This window comes from Rutidosis leptorrhynchoides, chromosome 7 (genome assembly GCF_046630445.1).
Source record: "Rutidosis leptorrhynchoides isolate AG116_Rl617_1_P2 chromosome 7, CSIRO_AGI_Rlap_v1, whole genome shotgun sequence".
NCBI classification, from domain to species: domain Eukaryota; kingdom Viridiplantae; phylum Streptophyta; class Magnoliopsida; order Asterales; family Asteraceae; genus Rutidosis; species Rutidosis leptorrhynchoides.
In genome coordinates, this window is record NC_092339.1 from 250,535,536 (window position 1) to 250,557,799 (window position 22,264).

The following is a 22,264-nucleotide window of genomic DNA, read 5'->3' on the forward strand; positions in this document are numbered from 1 at the left end:
TTTATGAAGATTAAAGTGAACTTTTTTTGAACCAAAATTGAATGAACTTGATTTAATTGATATGAATGCCATGAGGAACTTGTTTAATTGTTATAATAATTATTTTTGACATGTTTTAGAAGTTAAATGCGAAGAAACTTTGTATACATTTTTGTAAAAGTATATTTGTAAAAGTGTAGAATTGTTAATATTTTGAAAATGTGTATAGAGTTTAATATGGATTAAACATGTCATTGTAATTGTTTAGATTTATGATTGTGCTAAAACTAATGCATATTTGGATGCACAAAAATTGTGTTTGATATATTTTGCAGACTGAAAGGGGTGAATCTTCATCCCAGGCTCACAATGCTCCTCCGGAAGATGCAAATCAACAGGAAATTAATAACCAATACCGACAAGATATGCCTCACCCAATTATTTCATATTCAAACATTCATGAGGCAGATTTACATTCGAATTTGAGATTTGATAGATATTGGATAGACTATCCAAAATATCAAAAGAACCTGCACAACCTTGTGTCTAATAATGTTGAGGTACCCAGAGTTATAGATTGGGCACCATTAGAGGTAGTGGAATTGGCCAAGCCAATCAGGGAATTACTTACTCAAAGGTATGGTAATTCTACTTTTAATGATTGGGTACGTTTATTCAACATGCACATACCTGTATATAGAGAATGGTGTATAGAGTTATTGTGTACTATTGAAATAAATGATCGGGTAGATACTTTAACCGATCGTAGTTTTATTAGATTTTTATTAGGAGGGGAGATGCGCCATATGTCCTTACTAGACATGGCTCGGGCCTTAGGTATATATACACCCGAGGAGCTAGCATCTTATGATTGCCAGAGGTTAATAGTTTATGGTAGGAGGGTGGATGAGAATTTTGATACAAATGACGTATGGAGTAGGATGACTAGCCATCGCTGATTCCAGGGGGGATTATACTCTTATCTTGATATTGATAGAGCTGAATTAAGAGTAATCCATAGGTTTTTAGCCAATTTGATTACACAACGAGGTAAGAATAAGGAAAAGGTAAATGAACATGATTTGTTTTACCACATGTGTATTCGAGACCCACACAACGCTGTAAGTATACCTTTTTGTGTGGGTTATTATTTATTGACTATGGTTAGGGGTATGAGGCGTGGTAGCATAATATGAGGTGGTATATTTATTACTTTGATTGCTGAATATCTCGGTGTGGATAGAAGTCGGGAGGGATTATTAATGGCAGAACCAGAACCCCGCGATAGAATAGATTTGCGTATTTATCATGGTGCTAAGGTCTTAAAGAAACGAAACAACGCGGCAGCACGATATGATGGCAGGCATCCACAGGTTGAGAGAGATCAACAGCAAGGTCAACCGGGAGGGGGTAATCCAATGACGAAAATGCAAATTTTTATCGCTCGACACGAGTATGAAATGGCTAGACAAAAAGCATTTCAAGATTGGCAGTATCATCAAAGCCAAATCATAAGTCATTGTACACACGTAGGTAGAGAATACATTCCTACCGTTATGCCCGAATTTGCTCCTTGGACTTTAGAGAGCCGACCGCCATATCCTACATATGACCCGGCCCAAGCATTTTACAGCATCTATAGATACACTTGGGACCCACACTGGAACCATCCTCCTCATCCGTAATTTTCTATTTTTGTTTATTTTATTGTAATGTTACTAATTCTTAATTTTCTTATTTCTTATTTCTTATTTTATTATTATAATAGCTTTTATAATTTTCTAACTTTATTAGATTTTAATAATTTTTGAATGTGGTGTGAAAACCTAACTTCAAAAATATGTATATATGTGTTTGTAGTTTATCTCATGTACAAAACAGGGTAAAACACCGCATTTTCAAAGACTGGCATTAAGTTCAGCAAAAGCTACTAATTTTGACGACAAAACGAAAAACAAATGTGATGTAACAACAAGATGGAATGAACAAATGATGTGCACCATTTATCATTCAGCAAACAAACGCCAATATGTTTGGAAACTTTGGTAAAATTTAATCATTTTTCTACGCTAATCACCCTCAATAATTTAAATTGTTACTGATTTCTTGCAAATGAGGGCATTGCAAGATCTTAAGTGTGGGAAGGGGTTAAATTCTTTCGGATTTTTAAAATTTTTAACTTATACACTTGGTTACCATTAAAAATACTAGTAACGTAGTAGTTGTATTAGAATCTAGTGCTCTCTGATAACAAATAACAGCCCTAGTCATATATACTGACTACCCACTTCTAGTAAAAATTTTCAATTAAATGAATTCAAAAGCATGTTTATACATATTTATGAACGATAAAACTAGGTGTTAACACCGAAATTATTGTTACCTCGGAAAGGACATAAATTGAGAAACAAACCAAAATGTTAGAATTCATTTAAAATGGAATAGAGGACAATAAAAAGGAAAATAAAAGTCAAGTGTGAGAAAATTTACCAAGTTATTTTAAACATATGTCACATATTTCTGTAACAAATAATTGAAGATACTTTTGCTTTGGATTAAAATAAAAAGTTTTACCCGATTTACTGTAAGAAAGATGGATCTACACGATGAATCAATTCCATCATTAAAAGGAAGTAAAGTCTTCCGAAAAAGAAACGCGCTTCTTCATTTAAGTCATGAAGTTGTCGTCCAGACCAGCTGTAGGTTGACGAAAAATCTAGAAAAGTCATCTCTAAAATCAGCAGAAAATCCACGGACCTCAGCATCAAACAGGGTCACCAAGTGGTCAGACTTATCCTAACCATGAGAGGATCTGTCTTGTAAAATGGGGAGGACGCCGTGCAAATTAGCTTGATAAGACTAATGAATCAGATCCCCAGAAAGGATAATCTCCTTAAAAGATCAAAAATCAGCTTTTAAGACTGATATTACTCAATCCTTGAGATTGACCTTAAAGATTGAGAATTACAAACTCATGGAATTCGATGATATCTAAACTCGAGCTTGAACGAGAAAATATTTTGATCAAAATTACAAACCGATTTGTTTTCTAAATATCCATTTTCAATGCATTCATTACCATTGAACGAAAAATCCTAGGAATTCATCTGGAATTCATTAGGTCACCTGAACCAAATCGGGTGTCAACCGTAAGAACGGTGGTTGCATAGCATGGTCAAAGACATGACCTTGTGCCAGACTGAAAAATTATAAGGGTGAGCTTTACTATTCCTCCTACCAAGGATAGTAATTGCGTCCGATACGTTATAGACCATAATTAAAAGCATGTCAGGGGACATTGCCTTAACAGTTGCTTGTTCAACGCTTTCCTTTACAACCGGACGGTAGTTTATCGAAAGGTAATATATGGAGCAAGTATACTGAACGTGTTGCTTTCCCAATAAAAGGTTAGCAAGTGGGTGACACAAAACCGCAAGTTTTGAGCTAAAATTTTCAAATATAAAACCCATAAAACCCACAAAAAGAATTTGCAAACACCGGTGAAGGGTTATTCCGGAAAACTTATCTAGGGTAAAAACTATATTGAATTTTCAAAAAGATCAAATGTTTTCATAAAGATCCAATTTCCTTAAAGGATCTAAATTTTATAGTCATGTGGGACTGTAAACCACAACGTTACTACTATTGTTTATACCGCCGTATAGAAATCACTGATGTACAAAGTGTGAAGAATAAAGAAGTGATTCTAGTATTTCAAGACTATATTGCTTGAGGACAAGCAACGCTCAAGTGTGAGAATATTTGATAATGCTAAAAACGAACATATATTTCATAGCATTATTCCTCAAGAAAGACAAGCTTTTAGTTGCAATTGTTCTATTTACAAGTGATATTCGTTTAAATAATAAAAGGTGAAGACAAAAGACAGATTCGACGAATTGAAGACGTAAACGACCAAAAAGCTCAAAAGTACAAAATACAATCAAAGAGGTTCCAATTATTGATGAGAAACGTCTCAAAATTACAAGAGTACAAGATTCGAAACACAAAATACAAGATATTAAATTGTACGCAAGGACGTTCGAAAATCCGGAACCGGGACAAGAGTCAACTCTCAACGCTCGACGCAACGAATCGGAAATTATAAATTAACTATGTATATAAATATAATATATAATTAATTATATAAATTATATATATATTATATTTATATATTAAAACCGTCGGCAGACTAAGATCCAAACTTGTGTGAGCTGGATTCCACTGCTCCGCACTCGCGGAGCTTATGAAGGCAAAAACCTCCGCACTCGCGGAGGTCAAACAGTAACACGTGGGCCTATAAAAGGCCGAGCATTCGGCTGAATTTTACACATCTTTTTCTCTTCACTCATATGTAAACGTATAGGGGATAATAAGATGCTAATGTTTATTTAAATTATATATATATATATATATATATATATATATATATATATATATATATATATATATATATATATATATATATATATATATTTATATTTTAATTTTAATTTTAATTTAAAATCCTAATAATAAGGGTATGTTAGCGAATGTTGTAAGGGTGTAAGTCGAAATTCTGTCCGTGTAACGCTACGCTATTTTTAATCATTGTAAGTTATGTTCAACCTTTTTACATTAATGTCTCGTAGCTAAATTATTATTATGCTTATTTAAAACGAAGTAATCATGATGTTGGGCTAATTACTAAAATTAGGTAATTGGGCTTTGTACCATAATTGGGGTTTGGACAAAAGAACGACACTTGTGGAAATTAGACTATGGGCTATTAATGGGCTTTATATTTGTTTAACTAAATGATAGTTTGTTAATTTTAATATAAAGATTTACAATTGGACGTACCTATAAATAACCATATACACTCGATCAGACACGATGGGCGGAATATTTATATGTACGAATAATCGTTCATTTAACCGGACACGGGAATGGATTAATAGTCTATGGAATTATTAAAACAGGGGTGAAATTATGTACAAGGACACTTGGCATAATTGATAACAAAGTATTAAAACCTTGGATTACACGCAGTCGATATCCTGGTGTAATTATTAAACAAAGTATTAAGACCTTGTTACAGTTTAAGTCCCCAATTAGTTGGAATATTTAACTTCGGGTATAAGGATAATTTGACGAGGACACTCGCACTTTATATTTATGACTGATGGACTGTTATGGACAAAAACCAGACGGACATATTAAATAATCCAGGACAAAGAACAATTAACCCATGGGAATAAACTAAAATCAACACGTCAAACATCATGGTTACGGAAGTTTAAATAAGCATAATATATTTTATTTCATATTTCCCTGTACTTTTATTTATTGTCATTTTAATTATTGTTATTTATTTTATATTGTTAGTTAAATATCGTCATTTACTTTACGCTTCGCTTAAAATATAAAATCGACAAACCGGTCATTAAATGGTAAACCCCCCTTTTATATATTATTATATATATTTTGTACAAATATAGTTAATTAAAATATAGTGTGAAATAAGCCAGCTCCCTGTGGAACGAACCGGACTTACTAAAAACTATACTACTCTACGATTAGGTACACTGCCTATAGTGTTGTAGCAAGGTTTAGGTATATCCCATCTGTAAATAAATAATTAAAACTTGTGTAATTTGTATCGCTTTTCGTATCAAAAATATATAGTATTTCACGTACACCTCGCACGACATCACCGAGCTATTGACTTTCAAAACTCAATGGTTTGTGAATGTGATGGCTGCATTTTTTGGCACAGGTGATAAGTTTTGGGATGTTAATATCACTGGTGAGTGGTGACCCAAGGCATACATATTTTGACATCATAAAGATTGACATACGAGATGGAAATAGAATAAATTCTCAAGTTAGACATATTGGTTGATAGCATAAGGCGTAGATTTTATTGGTATATGTATCATTATTTTGTCATAAGTCAAAAGTAAGTATGACAATTGGTTTTGGGATGTGCATTAAAACATCCTTTATTTTTATTTTTTTTGGTCATTGATTTTTTAGTCATTGGTTAGTTATCATTTATAAGTGTTTTGGGTGTTCACTTAAAATACCTCCTCGGATATACCCGTTGTAATTGTAACTATTGTTTTTTGGTTCTATTTGGATTTTTCTGGAGCATGTTCCCTTATCGAAAGAAAAAAAATTACTTTTACATTAAAATATATCATATTCGCTTATTATTAGTATTATTATATGGCACAACTTGTCAAGATTATACTTATAACTATAATTGTTTTTTTATTGTTTAAAACATAGTGACGGCAGACCAAAAAAAATGGAGCTGCCGTTAAAGTGCCTGATTATTGTCAGAATAGAGTTATACCTTTATTTATATTTATATATTTATATATATATATATATATATATATATATATATATATATATATATATAAGTCATTAAAACAAGAGCTATATATATATATATATATATATATATATATATATATATATATATATATTTCATTGTTGGAGCACTTTTGTCCTCATAGTTGCAAAATGCCTATTTATGGATAGTCCATAGATTTTTGTGGACTAAATCTATGGACTATCCATGGGTGAAATCAGAACACCCGATTCATTTTGATCTTAAACAACAGTTTTCCTTTTGCTACTTGTTACTTTATTCAAGTAGCAAAGCAATCAAAAGTGTTAGACCTTTATCCTATACATATCTGCCCAAATTGAAATACAAGATCATACTCATCATTCGTTACCATACTTTGTACGGTAAATAAAACTAGACTTGGAACTTCGAATTTGCTGAAGATCTTGACACAAAATTGTATCACTCTGATTTTGACTATTTTAGTTTTAAAGTAAAAGCAATAACTCATTGTTGAATTCTAAGGCAATTGATTCATAGCGTTTACGAAACTCATATTTATATACTACTAAAGAGTTTCGTCATTAACTTGTATCAACAACAAAAAATGTTGTACAATACTAACGAAGACGAAAACTATTTCATAGAGCAGTCGTGCAACGCATGGGCTGTTAAAGCATTACAATACTATTTATTCAGAGAATTTGCAAAACTCATTTTTAACGTTTCTTTACTTTCAATATGTATAGTACTTAAAAGTTTCGTCATAAACATGCTATCAACATCGACCAATGCTTTACACATTTTAACAAACACATACTATTTTTTAGAGCTACCGTGCAACGCACGGGCTCTTAAAATCTAGTAGTATTGATTACAAAGTAAACAATTTTGTTCAATGTTTGCATTTCAATTTTAGTTTCTATCTTATCTATGTTTATGTAAACTACTAACATTGAATATAACGCATGTGCCATTACTACTATAACTAAATCGATATATTAAAAACCTTACGAACTGTATGTGATTCTTAAAACATAATGGTGATTTATTCTAAAAAAGCCCGCAAATTCGCAGGTCTTTTTTTGAGCCGGTGGATAATGGTAGTGGTGTATTTAGACATAGGCAAGATAGGCGATCGCCTAGGGCCCAAAATTATATATATATATATATATATATATATATATATATATATATATATATATATATATATATATATATATATATATATATATATATATATATATATATATATAAGTAGATAAAAATAATGTGTTCAATAAATTTAATTAAAAAAAAATAGTAAGTTAACTTATGAGTATTAGTCTATATAATTTTAAGGCCTCTTTTTTTCCCTCTTTTCAAGCCCAGTTCTTAATTCCACACATCTTTACTCATGTTTAAGGGATTTCCGTGTACAAGGGCCCATTTTTATTTTCGCCTTGGGCCTTCGAATTGTGGAGACGGCCCTGGATAATGGAATCACTTTAGTTTCACCTCCTTACGGGAATACTTATGAAGATCATAATTATGGTATTGTCCCTTTTTTGCTAGGATTTTGTAGAATTTCTATAAGCCAATTGGTAAATATGTTATATAAAAAGTATTGCTATCATTCTTACTCATTTAAAAAACTGGCTCCTTATTTCAAGATAGATAATAATTGTAACTATAATCTATAATTGATTATTTTTCATTTGAATACAAAAGAAAAACCTTATATGCTATGGAAGTATCTATTTGTAATTAGCTAATTTAAAATCAAAATTTGTATTAATCATTCATTAAAAACGTGTATACCTGTAAAAATTTTATGAATTTGTTCAAATTTCATTGTATAGAATAGAATGCATATTTTCTAAATGCATGTACTATATATAATTATGTACTATTGTTTAGTAAGAGGAATGACAATTGGAGTTTGATTAATGGATGCTGGTTTCAGTTTTGTCTAAAAAAGCATATGAATTGAAATCAAAAACTATAATATTTCAAGCTACAATTAGAAACATAGTGAAAGATTAGAAACTAATGAGAAATTAGAAACATGGATTAAAATCCATGGCTGCTTTTAACATAAATGATAATCAAGATAGCACTATTATAGTACATGATACAATTAAAAAAAGCTCATGAATAAGACTCCATGGTTGCAATTAAAAAACCTCATGAAATAATTTGACGGTTTCTTCTCGATTATTTTTTTTCGGTTATAATTTGCTTACTTTATCATCACTAATTCAATATTACCACTTAAACTGTTTTAGTTTCTTAACAAATATTATATAAAATATAATTATAATTATTTTGACAGTTTGATTTTTGATTCGTTCATAAAAAAATTTCGCGAATTCGCGGTTCTTAAGCTAGTAATAATAATAATAATAATAATAATAATAATAATAATAATAATAATAATAATAATAATATTTTTATTATTATTATTATTAATATTATTATTATTAGAATTTTTCTAATGACAACCCTTGAGGCTGTTATTAATATGATAGTCGAGGACAATAGGCGTGCATTTTGTGGAGTCGAAGAGAATTCGTCCGGTTCGACGTGCACGAGGAACATTCCAAGAAAGGGTTGAAGCGCATATGCGGGCAGACGCGAAATTAAGAGATGTGGGCATTCATCGACTACTACGAAAAATACTTGTGGAACACGTATATAGTCTTCCAATGCACCTAATTATCGAATTCGACGTGATCTGACAATAAAACCAATCAGTCAAGATGAAGCAGGATCTTCACACGTTCCCGTTGACGAATATGAAGAAAATCAAGACGAAGACGTTGACGACGAATAGTTTTCAAATTTTAATGTAGATTTATTTTTAAGTGTATGGTTTAATTTAAATGTATTTAATTTTTAATAAAAGCTAATTAATGTAATGTTTTTAAATGTCACCGTTGAAAGTGTTTAGTCCTGAAAAAAAGTGCTGATGTGACGCTGATTTGACATTTAATCCGAGAGGACTAAGCTTTCACGATTGTAACCACTCTTATAATAGATTTTAGAATAATAGAATAGAACTATAGAACTATAGAACTATAGAAGTATTACTCGGAGGAGTATTATTAATGTAGCAAAAAAATCTAAATAAAATTCAATTAAAAAAAGCGCGGCGTTCTTAATTTTTTCAAATCCTTTAATTCTTCAAATCCCTAATTTTTTAAACTTCCGAAAATGTCAAATCAACTAGCGCCGTTGACTACACGCTTGAAGAAGAATGTAAAAATCGGTTCTCTCAGGTTTATCTCCCAAATTAACTATGCTCATCTCCAAGACAATTTCATTTCTGTACAGATCTAGCGCTCCTTTTTGTAATTACATGTAAGATTTTGTAATTTTAGGTTTTGAGATTATTGCTATGTTGATGTTGATAATACTCGTAATACATTAATTTGTGATTATAAGGATTATTTTGAATTGTAATCACTGTATATAAACTTTCTTGAACCCATATGTTTTCTTCTTACTTAGTTGTTGCGATGCTTATGATTTAGCCTCTATTTGATGACTTCTGAATAAAATTGTACCTAATGGCATATTCAATTTATTCAGTGTGAAGTTAAGTGTTATTACATGAAGAATTTTGAAATTTAGGTTTTAATCTTGTTACTTGTTGCTGTGTTAGTAACTCAGCCGGAAGTTGTGAGTAAATGTGAATATTTTTTGATATATTGGTAACTGTGAGTAGTTGTGAGTAATAATGGTGAGTGGTTTTCCATTTGCTTCTTTTGTTTCTTTTGCTGTTGATGTATTGGGAAATATGTCTTATACTTTCAGTTTTTGTAGGTTAGTGTTTCATCTGGTTAATGCGTTTGATCTTTCTGTTTGATGGTAAGTTGTTTTTACTTGATTATTTTCTCAACTACGTAGTACATGTTTTGTTTTCTTCTCAACACTAATTATGGAATGCACATATTTAGATGTAACAAAATTTATATGTCAAAATCAGTATATTTCCTTAGCCAAAAGTTAGTATGTGGCATTGATTGTAGTACTCTACTAACAAACCGTAGTAATTAGATGCTCCTAGATCAGATTAGAAAAGTCATTATTCGTGATATTGTTCTACTTAGATTGTTTTAGTGCTTTGTTTATTGTTCATGTCGAGTCTTGATGAATGTAACTGATTGAGCATTTTTTTTTTTTTTTTTTTTTTTTTTTTTTTCAGGGCAATAACATCACTCCATCCATTGTTAAGAATTTGATCCCATTTTGTGAAGATACCTTCAAAGAGGGCAGCTACTTCAATATTACTATTTTTGGATTTAGAGAATATAAGGATGCGTATCATTTGGTATCACATAACTAGATGATTCGTCTATACTATTCAACAAAAGTTCGTAAGTGTCCGTCTTTCAATCTGCCAACATATGGCTACCTCCTTTTTTCTTACAATGAGATCCTTAAATGGAAGCTGTCAAGAATATAGTTTTCGTTAGACACGATCTTAATTAAGAACATATATTTTATATTTTATCTTTATCTAATGTTAAAGTATGACTACATTTGTATAATATATCACCACATTATTCTGATGTAAGTTTTTACATATGACAGAGGTAGTTGGACACAGGGACGGAGACAAGGGGAGACTGGGGGTGCTCAGCCTCCCCAAGGCGCAATAGAAATTCAAGTTTTATACTTATATTTTTATACACAAATAATTGTAAGCCACCCTCAAAGTCCAAATTTCAAAAATAATATTATGTCCAAAGTTAAATGGCCCAACTTTTAAATCTCATATATTCGTATTTAATTTACAATTGGTCCATATATCACTTAAAAAAATTTGTTTTACATTAATAATAATTAATATTAATATTATATAAATATAAATTATAAATTATAATATAACTAATCTATAGTTTCTATTAAAATGTTAAAATGATAATTTTATTATTAGGCTAATTTCTTTATTAAGAAAATATCAAAAAGAAAAAGAAAAAAATCTAGGTCATTTAAATGATGTCATTAATACTAAATATTTTATAATTAAAAAAAATTGTATTTATAGTAATTAACTTGATGATGTCATTAAAATAATTAATTATTTTAAAAAAATTATTAACATAATAATTGTATAATATATGAGGTATTATGTACAACTTTATGATAAAATACCCTCATGACCATATGTACAATATTTGAAGTAATATAAAACACCTCCATGACTATATGTACAATATTTGAAACATTATATACAACTTTATGATAAAACACCCCATGAACACATGTACAAACTTTGAAGCATATTGTACAGCCTTTATATGATAATTGTATTTTAGTTTTTAAAAAAATAAAATTAAAGAGACATTTGTTATTACTAATAATTATTATTAAAAATATAAATACTCAATTTTAGAGCAAACTTTATTATTATTATTATTATTATTATTATTATTATTATTATTATTATTATTATTATTATTATTATTATTATTATTCAAAACTGGGTCATCTTTACGGGATTAATTACGTTACATATGTATGCGAAATACATGTTTTAATAAAATGTTGTAATGTATCTTTTATGACAAAAAAAATTAATAATTGTGATGAAAATTGAAACAAGGTGGTGGGAGAATAAATATAGTTCATTTATTCTGACCAAGTTTCTTAGTCGGAATTAGTGGTTTCATGGGTCATTAAACTAAATGACTTTAGCATTTACATTCACTTAATACCTATAACATATCATTAAACAGTTTCGTTTAAACAAAAACCCGTGAATTCACGGTAATTTCACTAGTTAATATATTAAAATCCTACTGGAAACTAATATATATACCAATATATCCCAATTCATGTTCACGGCACTTGGCTCAATACAATATCGATTCACGATTGACAATACTTTGCACCGACGTAAGTTTTTTTCTTTTCTTTTTTCCCTTTTTTATAATCTATATTCTTCTTTAAACAATTTAAGGTTCATATAATTTATTCATAGTTGTTTTAGATCGTTCCTAAATAGAATTTTTTATATTAATTTGTACTTTATGATTATGATTATTGGTATTGATTTTCGTATGGTATTGGTATATGTATATATGTATTATTGTACATTTGTACTATTGTTTTATTTAACTTCTTTTTTGTTAAAGTAGATAACAGAGTATAAGGTTTATACCATATTACCATTGATTATTAACTTGAATTTACTGTATAAATTTAGGTTAATTTATGGGTCCTAAAAAAATAACGTTTGATTTTTTCACACGAACTAGTGGTGTTGTTGATGATCAAAAATCTCAAGAGAAAGTAAATAATGCTACCAATGATTTTAATGACACTCAACCACAAATAGATGATGATACTCCTATGGAAGATTCTCCTCGAATTGAAGTTGAAAATGATGAAGAATTAAATTCAGGGAAGTTTAAGTTAGATTCATTAGTTACAGATCCTGGTATACGACCTTCAATAATGGCATATCCAAGTAACCAACGTGGTGAAATTAGACGCGAATATATTAGACTTGGACCTTATCAAATTCGCAAGTCAAAGTATCCTCTAAGTGCTAGTGGTTCAAAGGGTAATCGAAGCTTTCAAGCAGCTTGGTTTGACAGATTTTGGTGGTTAGAATATTTTCAAGAAAACGATGCTGCATATTGTTTTCCGTGTTATTTATTCATTAAAAAACCTATTGGACGAGTTGGTTCTGATAGATTTACTGCATTAGAGTTCAATACATGGGAAAAAGTAAATAGTGGTAAAGGGATACTAGTGTTGACAACTCGTCAACCTAGGGAATTTATGGGTGAACAGGGATACTAGTGTCGACACCAAATTTGAGAAAACAGCAACAGTCCTAATTCGTATACAAATGTAAGCAAATATATTCTTTTTAAACTATGCTAGTCTTTTAATTTCAATTATTTTTTTATGGACATTAAATAGACATTATAAACTGATAAACATGCTAAACCATACAAAGTACCATCAAATTACCAAAGGAAACTGACTAAGCACAAACTAACTTGCTTATATACTTGTAGTAAGTATATATATATTTCTTTAAAGCATCGTGTGGTAGTTAACTTGTGATAAACTGCCCTTTTATTTTATTGTACTAAAAAGGGTCATATGGTATTTTGGTTTTGAAATCATATAATCGTTTATAAATATATATACTACTGAATTTTGGAAGGAAAAAATATCATTTTGGTTGTTATAATATAAAAATCCTTTTGGTGTCTATTTGGGTGATTTTGACCTGTTTGACCAATTGAGTGCAAATTAGGTATTTGTTAATTTAGACATGTCTCATATGTATATTGAGTAAATTGGTAGGTTTTAATATGTTAGAAATGAGTTAGGGTGTATTTTTGTTAAAGGGGAAGTTTTGACCCATTTGGTATAATTGTTAAAAATGACTCTCGGGCTTAATTTGCGGACCCGTAAAATGAAAATGAGTAAGTTTCGGTGAAAACTATTAATTGAGTTAGGAAGTAGACCCAACGAGCTTCGAAATGATATAAGATATGTATGATCTTGTCTACTCTAAATGCATCTAAATGGATGCCAAAAACTGTGACTAGAGGCTGTAATTGCTGTCTAAAAACAGCAGGTAGTAGCAATAGCAGTACAACAGTATCTAGAAGCCTGTTTTTGTAAGGCTATAACTTTCAAACTGTATCTTCGTTTTTGAAAAATAAACCGTCTATGAAAAGGTGGGAGGGTCAATTTTCCAATGGTCATGTTCTAATAGATTAAATCATATTTTGTAGGACCCAAAATCTGCTGTGAAGTTGCTGAAAATATATTTAGTCAAATAGATGGGCGTTACCTTAATAAACTTGAATAATCTTTCCATTTCAGTATTTCTTATTATTGGATGTGACATTTGTGTAATGACGAATTAGAATGATACCGAAGGAACTAGGACTTGCCGTCGGTATGAATAACCAATGGAAGACTAGTAGTACAAGTGAAGGTGCAAATGCAATATCAAAGGCAGATATGCTGAGTTTTGCTGGACATTATTCATTAACCGAGCTAGTTTGGTCTCCACAAACAGGTTTAGCCAAATTTTCCGAAAAGGAGCCTTGTTTTTTTTGTGGGATGTTGGTTCAAGTGATGTGAGGTTTTTAAAGTCCGAAGACACTTGAGTGTTGAAGTTAAGTCTTCAAGCTCGGTGAAAATAGCGGGAAGCACGTGTAATGTGCATACAAGTAAGTTATAATTATTAATTATAAAGTTTAATGGATCAATATTACTGTTGAAAAATGGGTGGGTCAAGAATTACATGTAGCAGATCAAAATTGGGTGCGGGTTAAAAAAAAAAAAAAAAATCAGTGAGGTTGACACACGTCAATCTTCTTGTTCTAATTATACACATCGTGGGACTTCAACATTTTAACCCATTTAACCCGTTTCTCTATTGTTTATTGTATTGCTTTGACTCATTTTATCTATAAGGATAAGCATTGCTCAAACTGATCATTCATAAGTTAATGGATCAAAATTGATGCCTCGACTTTTTCATTTATGAGATACTTGTACTGTGATAAACTATTATACTTGGTTTTTGTTGCATCAATATTTTTATGGAAGGGACAATAGTTGTTGAGTAACTTATAAATTGTTGTTACGTACTATTACGTGTTGAGTTGTACAGTCAAACAGTGCCAATTTTCAAATCTATTAAACTTATAAAAGTTTTTTGATGGTTTAAATTCTCAAATAATCACAGGTAGTATAAATGGTAAACCGTGTTTGTGCAGGCATGATTATGAATGTTTTGATAAGCGTTCATGTTCATGAATGTTTTGAAATGTTTTGGTTATAAATTTGAACCATAGTGTTGTCAGGATGTTTGTGTAGGTGTGATTATGAATGTCAGATGATCTTTAAAGGTATGTTTCTATTTAATGGTTTAATGGTGTAATGGTTTAATGGTTTTTCTTTTCTTTTTGCATTCATATATGTTTGTTGAAAACTGAATTTTAGGTCGGTGACGAAGTTTATCTAAAAGCATTATAAACTATACCGAGAAGGTATCAAGATGATGGATGAGGAGCATTGATCCAACTACGATTGTTGGTAGTATATAAATTGGACTGTATTAGTGGGAAATAGATGTTCAAGTGGCCATGAAAAAAGAAGAAACATTGCTTAGGCCATGTGGTTTATTTGATACAGTTAAAGACGTTATTGGTTCGTCTATTGCTTGACCTTGTACGTGTATCTCGGTATGTCTTTATTAAAGTATTAATTAAGATACCTTTTAATGTTTATACATGGATAGTTTATTTGCAGGTGATACCCTTGGATTAATAAAGATACATGCTAATTCAAGACGTTGTGCGTTGCTTTTCATTTTCTTTACTTTCTTTGTTAAATGTTATTCGAAGTCTTCATATTTGGATTATTTATAAATTTTTTATGTTTAGTGTTTTTCATGTTATGAGAACAATTTATTGTAATATAATTATGTTTTATTTCATATTTTTTTTAGTATAAATTATTAATTGGGTATCCATAATCATATTAAAATAAATTCCGGATCCAATAAAACCGCCCAAAATCCGAAAAGCAAACCGGATTCGAATACCGGAACCGAATAAATGAATCGGACCCGAATATCCGATCTGGATACGATTATCTGAGCCGGACCCAAATATACGAACCGGATTTGAACCAGAACCGAATATCCGAATCGGATCCAAATATCGTCCCAAAACTGATCCGAAACTAATATGACCTGATATGACGCTTTATATTTATATTATATAAACTTGATATAATATCATTATATTAGGACCCATTTTTCATGGTATTAAAATACTATATCAGGACCCATTTTGTGATTTTAATGTTTAATAATATATTTGTATTAGGACTTTTTTTAATGGTATCAACCTAGTTAATCATTATATTAGGACTCTGTATATGGTACTAAATTAACATATCATTATATATTAGGACTCATATTGTGGTTTTATGGCTTAAGATATATATATTAGGACTTTTTTCAGTTGTACTAACCTTAAAATCATTATATTAGGACCCTTTTATGTGGTAATAAAGTAACATTTGCGCATATTATGACTTTTTCCCTTGGTACCAAACTAGTATATCGTTAGATTAGGACTCTGTTTATTGGTACTTAATGTACTATTTTTTTTTTTACAATAGGACCATTATTTTTGGTCCTAACGAATTATAAATTTTTATTAGGACACTTTTGTTGGTACTTATGTCATCTATTTTTACTTTTTGGGACGCCTTGTGTATGTCTCAATTTAAAAAAATGTCTCCTAATACGTATTTTAAGGACCTTTCTTTGTGGTTGTTAATTATATTATAGGACCTGATCATTGGTTTCATGATCTTATTATCTTTTGGGACACTATTTAGTTTCTATACTTTATACGACCGCGTTAGATACAACCCCCATTGGTAGGTCCTATCAAGCACAAAGGTCCTATAAAGTGGCATTATAGGACCAAATTGGGGGTCCTATAGGAGCATTTTTCTTGTAGTGACATATAAATTCTTCACTGAAAATGGATTAATACTTCATAACTCTTTATTTCAATATACCCATTGATGATTGTGATGTCGATATCGTTGATGATTATGGAGCTGGTGTAGATTGTGGTGCTACAGGTGTTGCTGGTGTTAGTGATACTGATGGTGATGCTGGTGGTACTACTGGTGGAACTTGTATAACAAATCTAGCTTGTAATTCGCGCACTATTCTTGTCAGGGTTTCTATTCTTCCTTCTATTATCTATATTCATTCACTCATCTGATTTACGGTTAGAACTAGAATAAGTAACCTCTAAAACATTTAGAAACTACATATTCTCTGCAGAATATTTCTTCAATGAAGTGATGAATCGTTACTTCATCGTTTATTGTCGTTGGTACTACTTGGTATCTATGGTGCGTATGATGTTGATGCTAGAGGTACAGATTGTGATGTTGAGGTGTGGGATGCGGATGTTGTTGGTGGTGGTGGTGATGGTACTGTTGGTGTTGCTGATGGTGGTACTGTTGCTTCCGGTGCTGCTGCTGGTGCTTGTAACCTTTGCACCATATTCTCCAAAGCCACTACCCGAGCGCGAAGCTCGTTGACTTCTTCTATTACACCGGAATGATTGTCAGTTCGGACGAGCGGATGAATAAGATCTAGAATTCGAGATAGTATATAGTCATGACGAGATACCCTGGAAATGAGGGAGAAAATGGTATTACGAACAGGTTCTCTGGTAAGTGCTTCAGGTTCTTCACCAAGAGGGGAATGTGCGGGATGGAAGGGATCACCTTATTCTTGTCTCCAATGACTGAGTAGACTACGAACTCATCCCCAATTCATCCAGAATTGATGATGGCTGATTGGTTGATCCATTCCGGTTACACTGTCTTCGGAGTTCAGGTGAATATCCATATCGGAATAGCTGTCGGAATCTAAGGAATTTGAACTAGATACGTGATCCATCTTGTATAATTAGGGAATGATTTTTGATATGAAATAGATTATAGGATTTAGTTTGGTATTCCTTAATACATAAATCACATATGTATTTATAATACCAGAGTCCCATTAGTTTCGGAGGAATTTACGGAATATGTCAGACAAAGTTTACAGTAACAGATAAGCTAAGGTATGAATTAGCAAATACGCTAAGATATGAATTTTGTCTATACACTATTCATGCAATCAATGCATTAAGATATGTCTAGACTAAGAATAATAAGTAGGTAATTTCCTAAAGATGATAAGCAGATGATTTCCGACTAGAAATGATAAGCAAAACTTTTGACATGCAGACATGGTCGAAGTCCAGACTCACTAATGCATCTTAATAACTATCCGTTAGACACACTAATACAAGACCTAGTTCGCTAAGACCAACGCTCTGATACCACATGAGACGACCCTTCCTAATCCATAAGGACGAATACAATAACATATGGTTACAATGCGAGGTATTTGACCTCTATATGATAAATTTTACAAACATTACATTCATTTTTAAAAGACAAACTTTCATTTCATTGAAAGTTGACAGACATGCATACCATTTCATAATATCCAAACTATAAATGACCTAATCTATCATTTACTTAATAATAATCTTTATTGAACTCAACGACTTGAATGCAACGTCTTTTGAAATATGCCATGAATGACTCCAAGTAATATCTCTAAAATGAGCAAATGTACAGCTGAAGATTTCTTTCAATCCTGAGAATAAACATGCTTAAAAGTGTCAACCTAAAGGTTGGTGAGTTCATTAGTTTATCGTAATCAATCATTTCCATAATTTTAATAGACCACAATATTTTCATTTCCATTTCTCATAAATATACATCCCATACATAGAGATAAAAATCGTTCATATGGTGAACACCTGGTAATCGACCTTAACAAGATGCATATAGAATATCCCCATCATTCTGGGACATCCTTCGGACATGATAAATTCGAATTACTAAAGCATCTGATACTTTGGTTGGGGCTCGTTGGGCCCGATAGATCTATCTTTAGGATTCACGTCAATTAGGGGCCAGTTTCCTAATTCTTAGATTACCAGACTAAAAGGGGCATATTCGATTTCGATCATTCAACCATAGAATGTAGTTTCGATTACTTGTGTCTATTTCGTCAAACATTTATAAAAGCGCATGTATTCTCAGTCCCAAAAATATATATTGTAAAAACATTTAAAAAGGGAGTAATTAAACTCACTATACCGTATTTCGTAGTAAAAATCATATGACGACATTGAACAAATGCAAGGTTGGCCTCGGATTCACGAACCTATATTAAGTATATATATTTGTATGTTGGTCAATATCTGTCTAAAAATTTAGGTCAAGTCATAGTGTATCACAATCCTAATGCTCGAGATCGACATGCAAAAGTTAACAAAAATAATCCAAAAATGACTTTCAAAATCTATACATGTTTATTATCTAATTTTATTATTATAGTATAAGTCTTGATAGTTGGATGAATCGATAATTTGCAAAACTCGATTCATCACATAACTGACTAAATTGTCATATTTGATAATTTTTATATAAATCAAAGTAATAAGTTTATATATAACTATTTGTAATCTGCATGTTATTTTAATGAATTATATGTTATTTTAATAATTAAATAGCTTATATTTATTCTACATATTTTAAGTAATTAATATTTATATAGAAAATATTTCTTAAATTATTTCATAATTTCTTATAATGTATTAACGATAAAGATATATGATAAAATATATTTTTATATATTGAGTATTATAATTTGTATAACGTTTACATAATAATATTATTTTAATGATAAAAATATAGTGATATGTATTATTAATATAATTGTATTACATTTAGTAAATATATATTTGTATCGAATATTTATTTAGTTAATAATATAACATTGATAATAATAATAATGAACCAAAAGTTGTATTATTTTGTAATAATAATAATTACAATAATAGAAATATTTATTTACTAATGAGGATTATAATTATGATAAAATGATAATTCTAATCATGATAATTTTAATATTAACTATACTTTTTAATTTTAACAGTAATAATAATAATATTTTATAAAAATATTAATTCTATTCAAAATGATAATTTTTAATAATAATAATACTAAAATGATAATAATAATGATATTTTATAATAACAATGATATTTCTATTAAAAATGACGATTTTAGTAAAAAATGATAGTTTTAATATTAATAATACTTTTAATAATAATAATAATAATGATAAAAATAATGAAAACGATATTTTTATCTAAATCAATATCTTACAATATTTTAATTTCATCATGATACTTATACTCATTATTTCCTAGTCGATTTGTTTAATAGCTTTTAGTCCTCTTTTATATCACATTCATAATAATGATAATAATAGCAATCATAATAATTAGATGATACTAATATTAGTCTTAATGATAATGATACTAATAAGTATTATAATAATATTAATGATAATACTAACAATTATAATAATAATAATGATAATATTAATAATAACTTTAATGATAATAACAATAATAATAATAACAATAACAATTTTTAATAATAATACTTATATTAATAATGATAATAATAATAATAATAATAATAATAATAATAATAATAATAACGACGATAGTAATAATAATAATCATTTTCAATAATGATACTAAAATTAATGATAATTCAGTTGACGATATCTTTTAATCCGTTCATCGAAACCATACGCTTTCTAAATGAAAAGTTATTAATTTTTCGACAGCTTTCCAACGACATGCATATCATATACCTTATCTCAGCAGCATATGTATTAAATTCATGATTCATCATAAACTATCTAACGACAATATTAAACATACAAGCATGCATAATCATATATACTCGAGCACTAATCAGTGATACACTATTAATATATAAAAGTTGAGATATGAATGCTCACGTATCAATATTGTGATTCAATGTTGCAGGAAAGTACGTAGACACAACAGAAATGATAAATACTAGTTTGACCTCACGAGCATACCCTCGAACAATACCCATAACCTCCATAGCCATAACCCATAATTTCCTTAGCTTTATTCCGCTCATAAAATCCGTTTTGAAATTAATGCACTCATGACCTCGTCGTAGTATTTTATGTATATACTAATAATAACACTACCTGCTAATACGAATACTAATACTAATAAGATTAATATTCATAATATTAATATTAATAATATTAATAATAAATATATATATATATGTATATATATATATATATATATATATATATATATATATATATAAAGAGAAAGAAATCGAGAGAGAGTTAGATAGATGAGAAGTGATTCAGAAACAGAAATCGATCGAATTTTAAAGACATCTTCTCCACCTAACCACACCATGCGATCGCATGGGGGCAAGGCTATTTAGCCATGCGATCGCATGGCTCTCTATGCCAGCACATGCTCGATCATTTTAGGCTGCCGACACTCGATTTTAATATATATAATATATTTAATTTATATAATTAATTTAGTTCTCCACTAACTTTTGTCTAACTTTCGTTAATTGACACATTTGTTCTTACTTATAATTCACTTTACCATTTATTCCGATTACTGTTAAAAAGAAACGATTTCTCAATCAACGCGGACCTCACAATAGAGACCTGTAATCATATCATAATGTATCTGATAATTCAATCATTTGATATTATCTTTTAATTTCCGTCGATAAACATATATTGAAACTAATACGTTTATGTAAAGTATTATTCATCAAATACTTTGTTAATGTTTTCAAGTCATATAATAACTTCATATCAACCAAACTGTTAAATGTTTTATTAATATTTCTCAATTTAATAATCACACATATGTATATATTCATACATATCTATTTATACTTAGTTGTTCGTGAATCATCGAGAGCAGTCGAAGGGTAAATTGATACATGAACACAGTTCAAAGTTTTTGAGATTTCAACATTACAGACTTTTCTTATCGTGTCGGAAACATTAAATCATTTAAAGATTAAGTTTAAATTTGATCGGAAATTTCCGGGTTGTCACAACGATCAAAAAATTGTTACCGAGTATGATATAAGAAAAAAAAGATAGCCTTGTCATGTCAAATAAAACTTGTATACCCTTTCTTTTATCGTATGTCAATCTCATATTGTACGGATTAAAACTCGATCACAGTAGCCATTAGTAATATGAATGAGATTTTGGAGTTTTTAAGGGAGGGTGGTGTTTTTAAAAAGTAAGTAAAGAAATATAGTACTCAGGAAAATAATTTTCAAAATCTAAGTTTTCCGAATCCTAAATAATCAAGTATCCAACATTATAAATAACTCGTCGAAAGAACAAAATTTTACATGATAAATAATAAAATCAAAAGTAACTTTAGAGATCATCGAACCTTACCAAACTTTGTCATGTTATAA

At 29.9% G+C, this 22,264-nt stretch overlaps 1 protein-coding gene across 12 annotated transcripts; it reads left to right on the top strand.

The window, feature by feature from the left end:
- Positions 1-12,146: 12,146 nt before the first annotated feature.
- Positions 12,147-15,748, top strand: LOC139857495 (uncharacterized). 12 transcript variants are annotated; one of them, XM_071846274.1, is made up of 6 exons: positions 12,147-12,205; positions 12,516-13,168; positions 14,162-14,514; positions 15,154-15,198; positions 15,293-15,520; positions 15,602-15,748. In XM_071846274.1, exon 2 carries the CDS (start codon positions 12,524-12,526, stop codon positions 13,115-13,117), a length of 594 nt encoding a protein of 197 aa, XP_071702375.1. In that variant the 5' UTR covers positions 12,147-12,205; positions 12,516-12,523; the 3' UTR covers positions 13,118-13,168; positions 14,162-14,514; positions 15,154-15,198; positions 15,293-15,520; positions 15,602-15,748. The 12 variants fall into 12 exon arrangements, with proteins under 12 accessions (XP_071702375.1, XP_071702376.1, XP_071702374.1 ...); XM_071846275.1 differs by having other exon boundaries at positions 15,167-15,198; XM_071846273.1 differs by having other exon boundaries at positions 14,162-15,198.
- Positions 15,749-22,264: the final 6,516 nt, after the last annotated feature.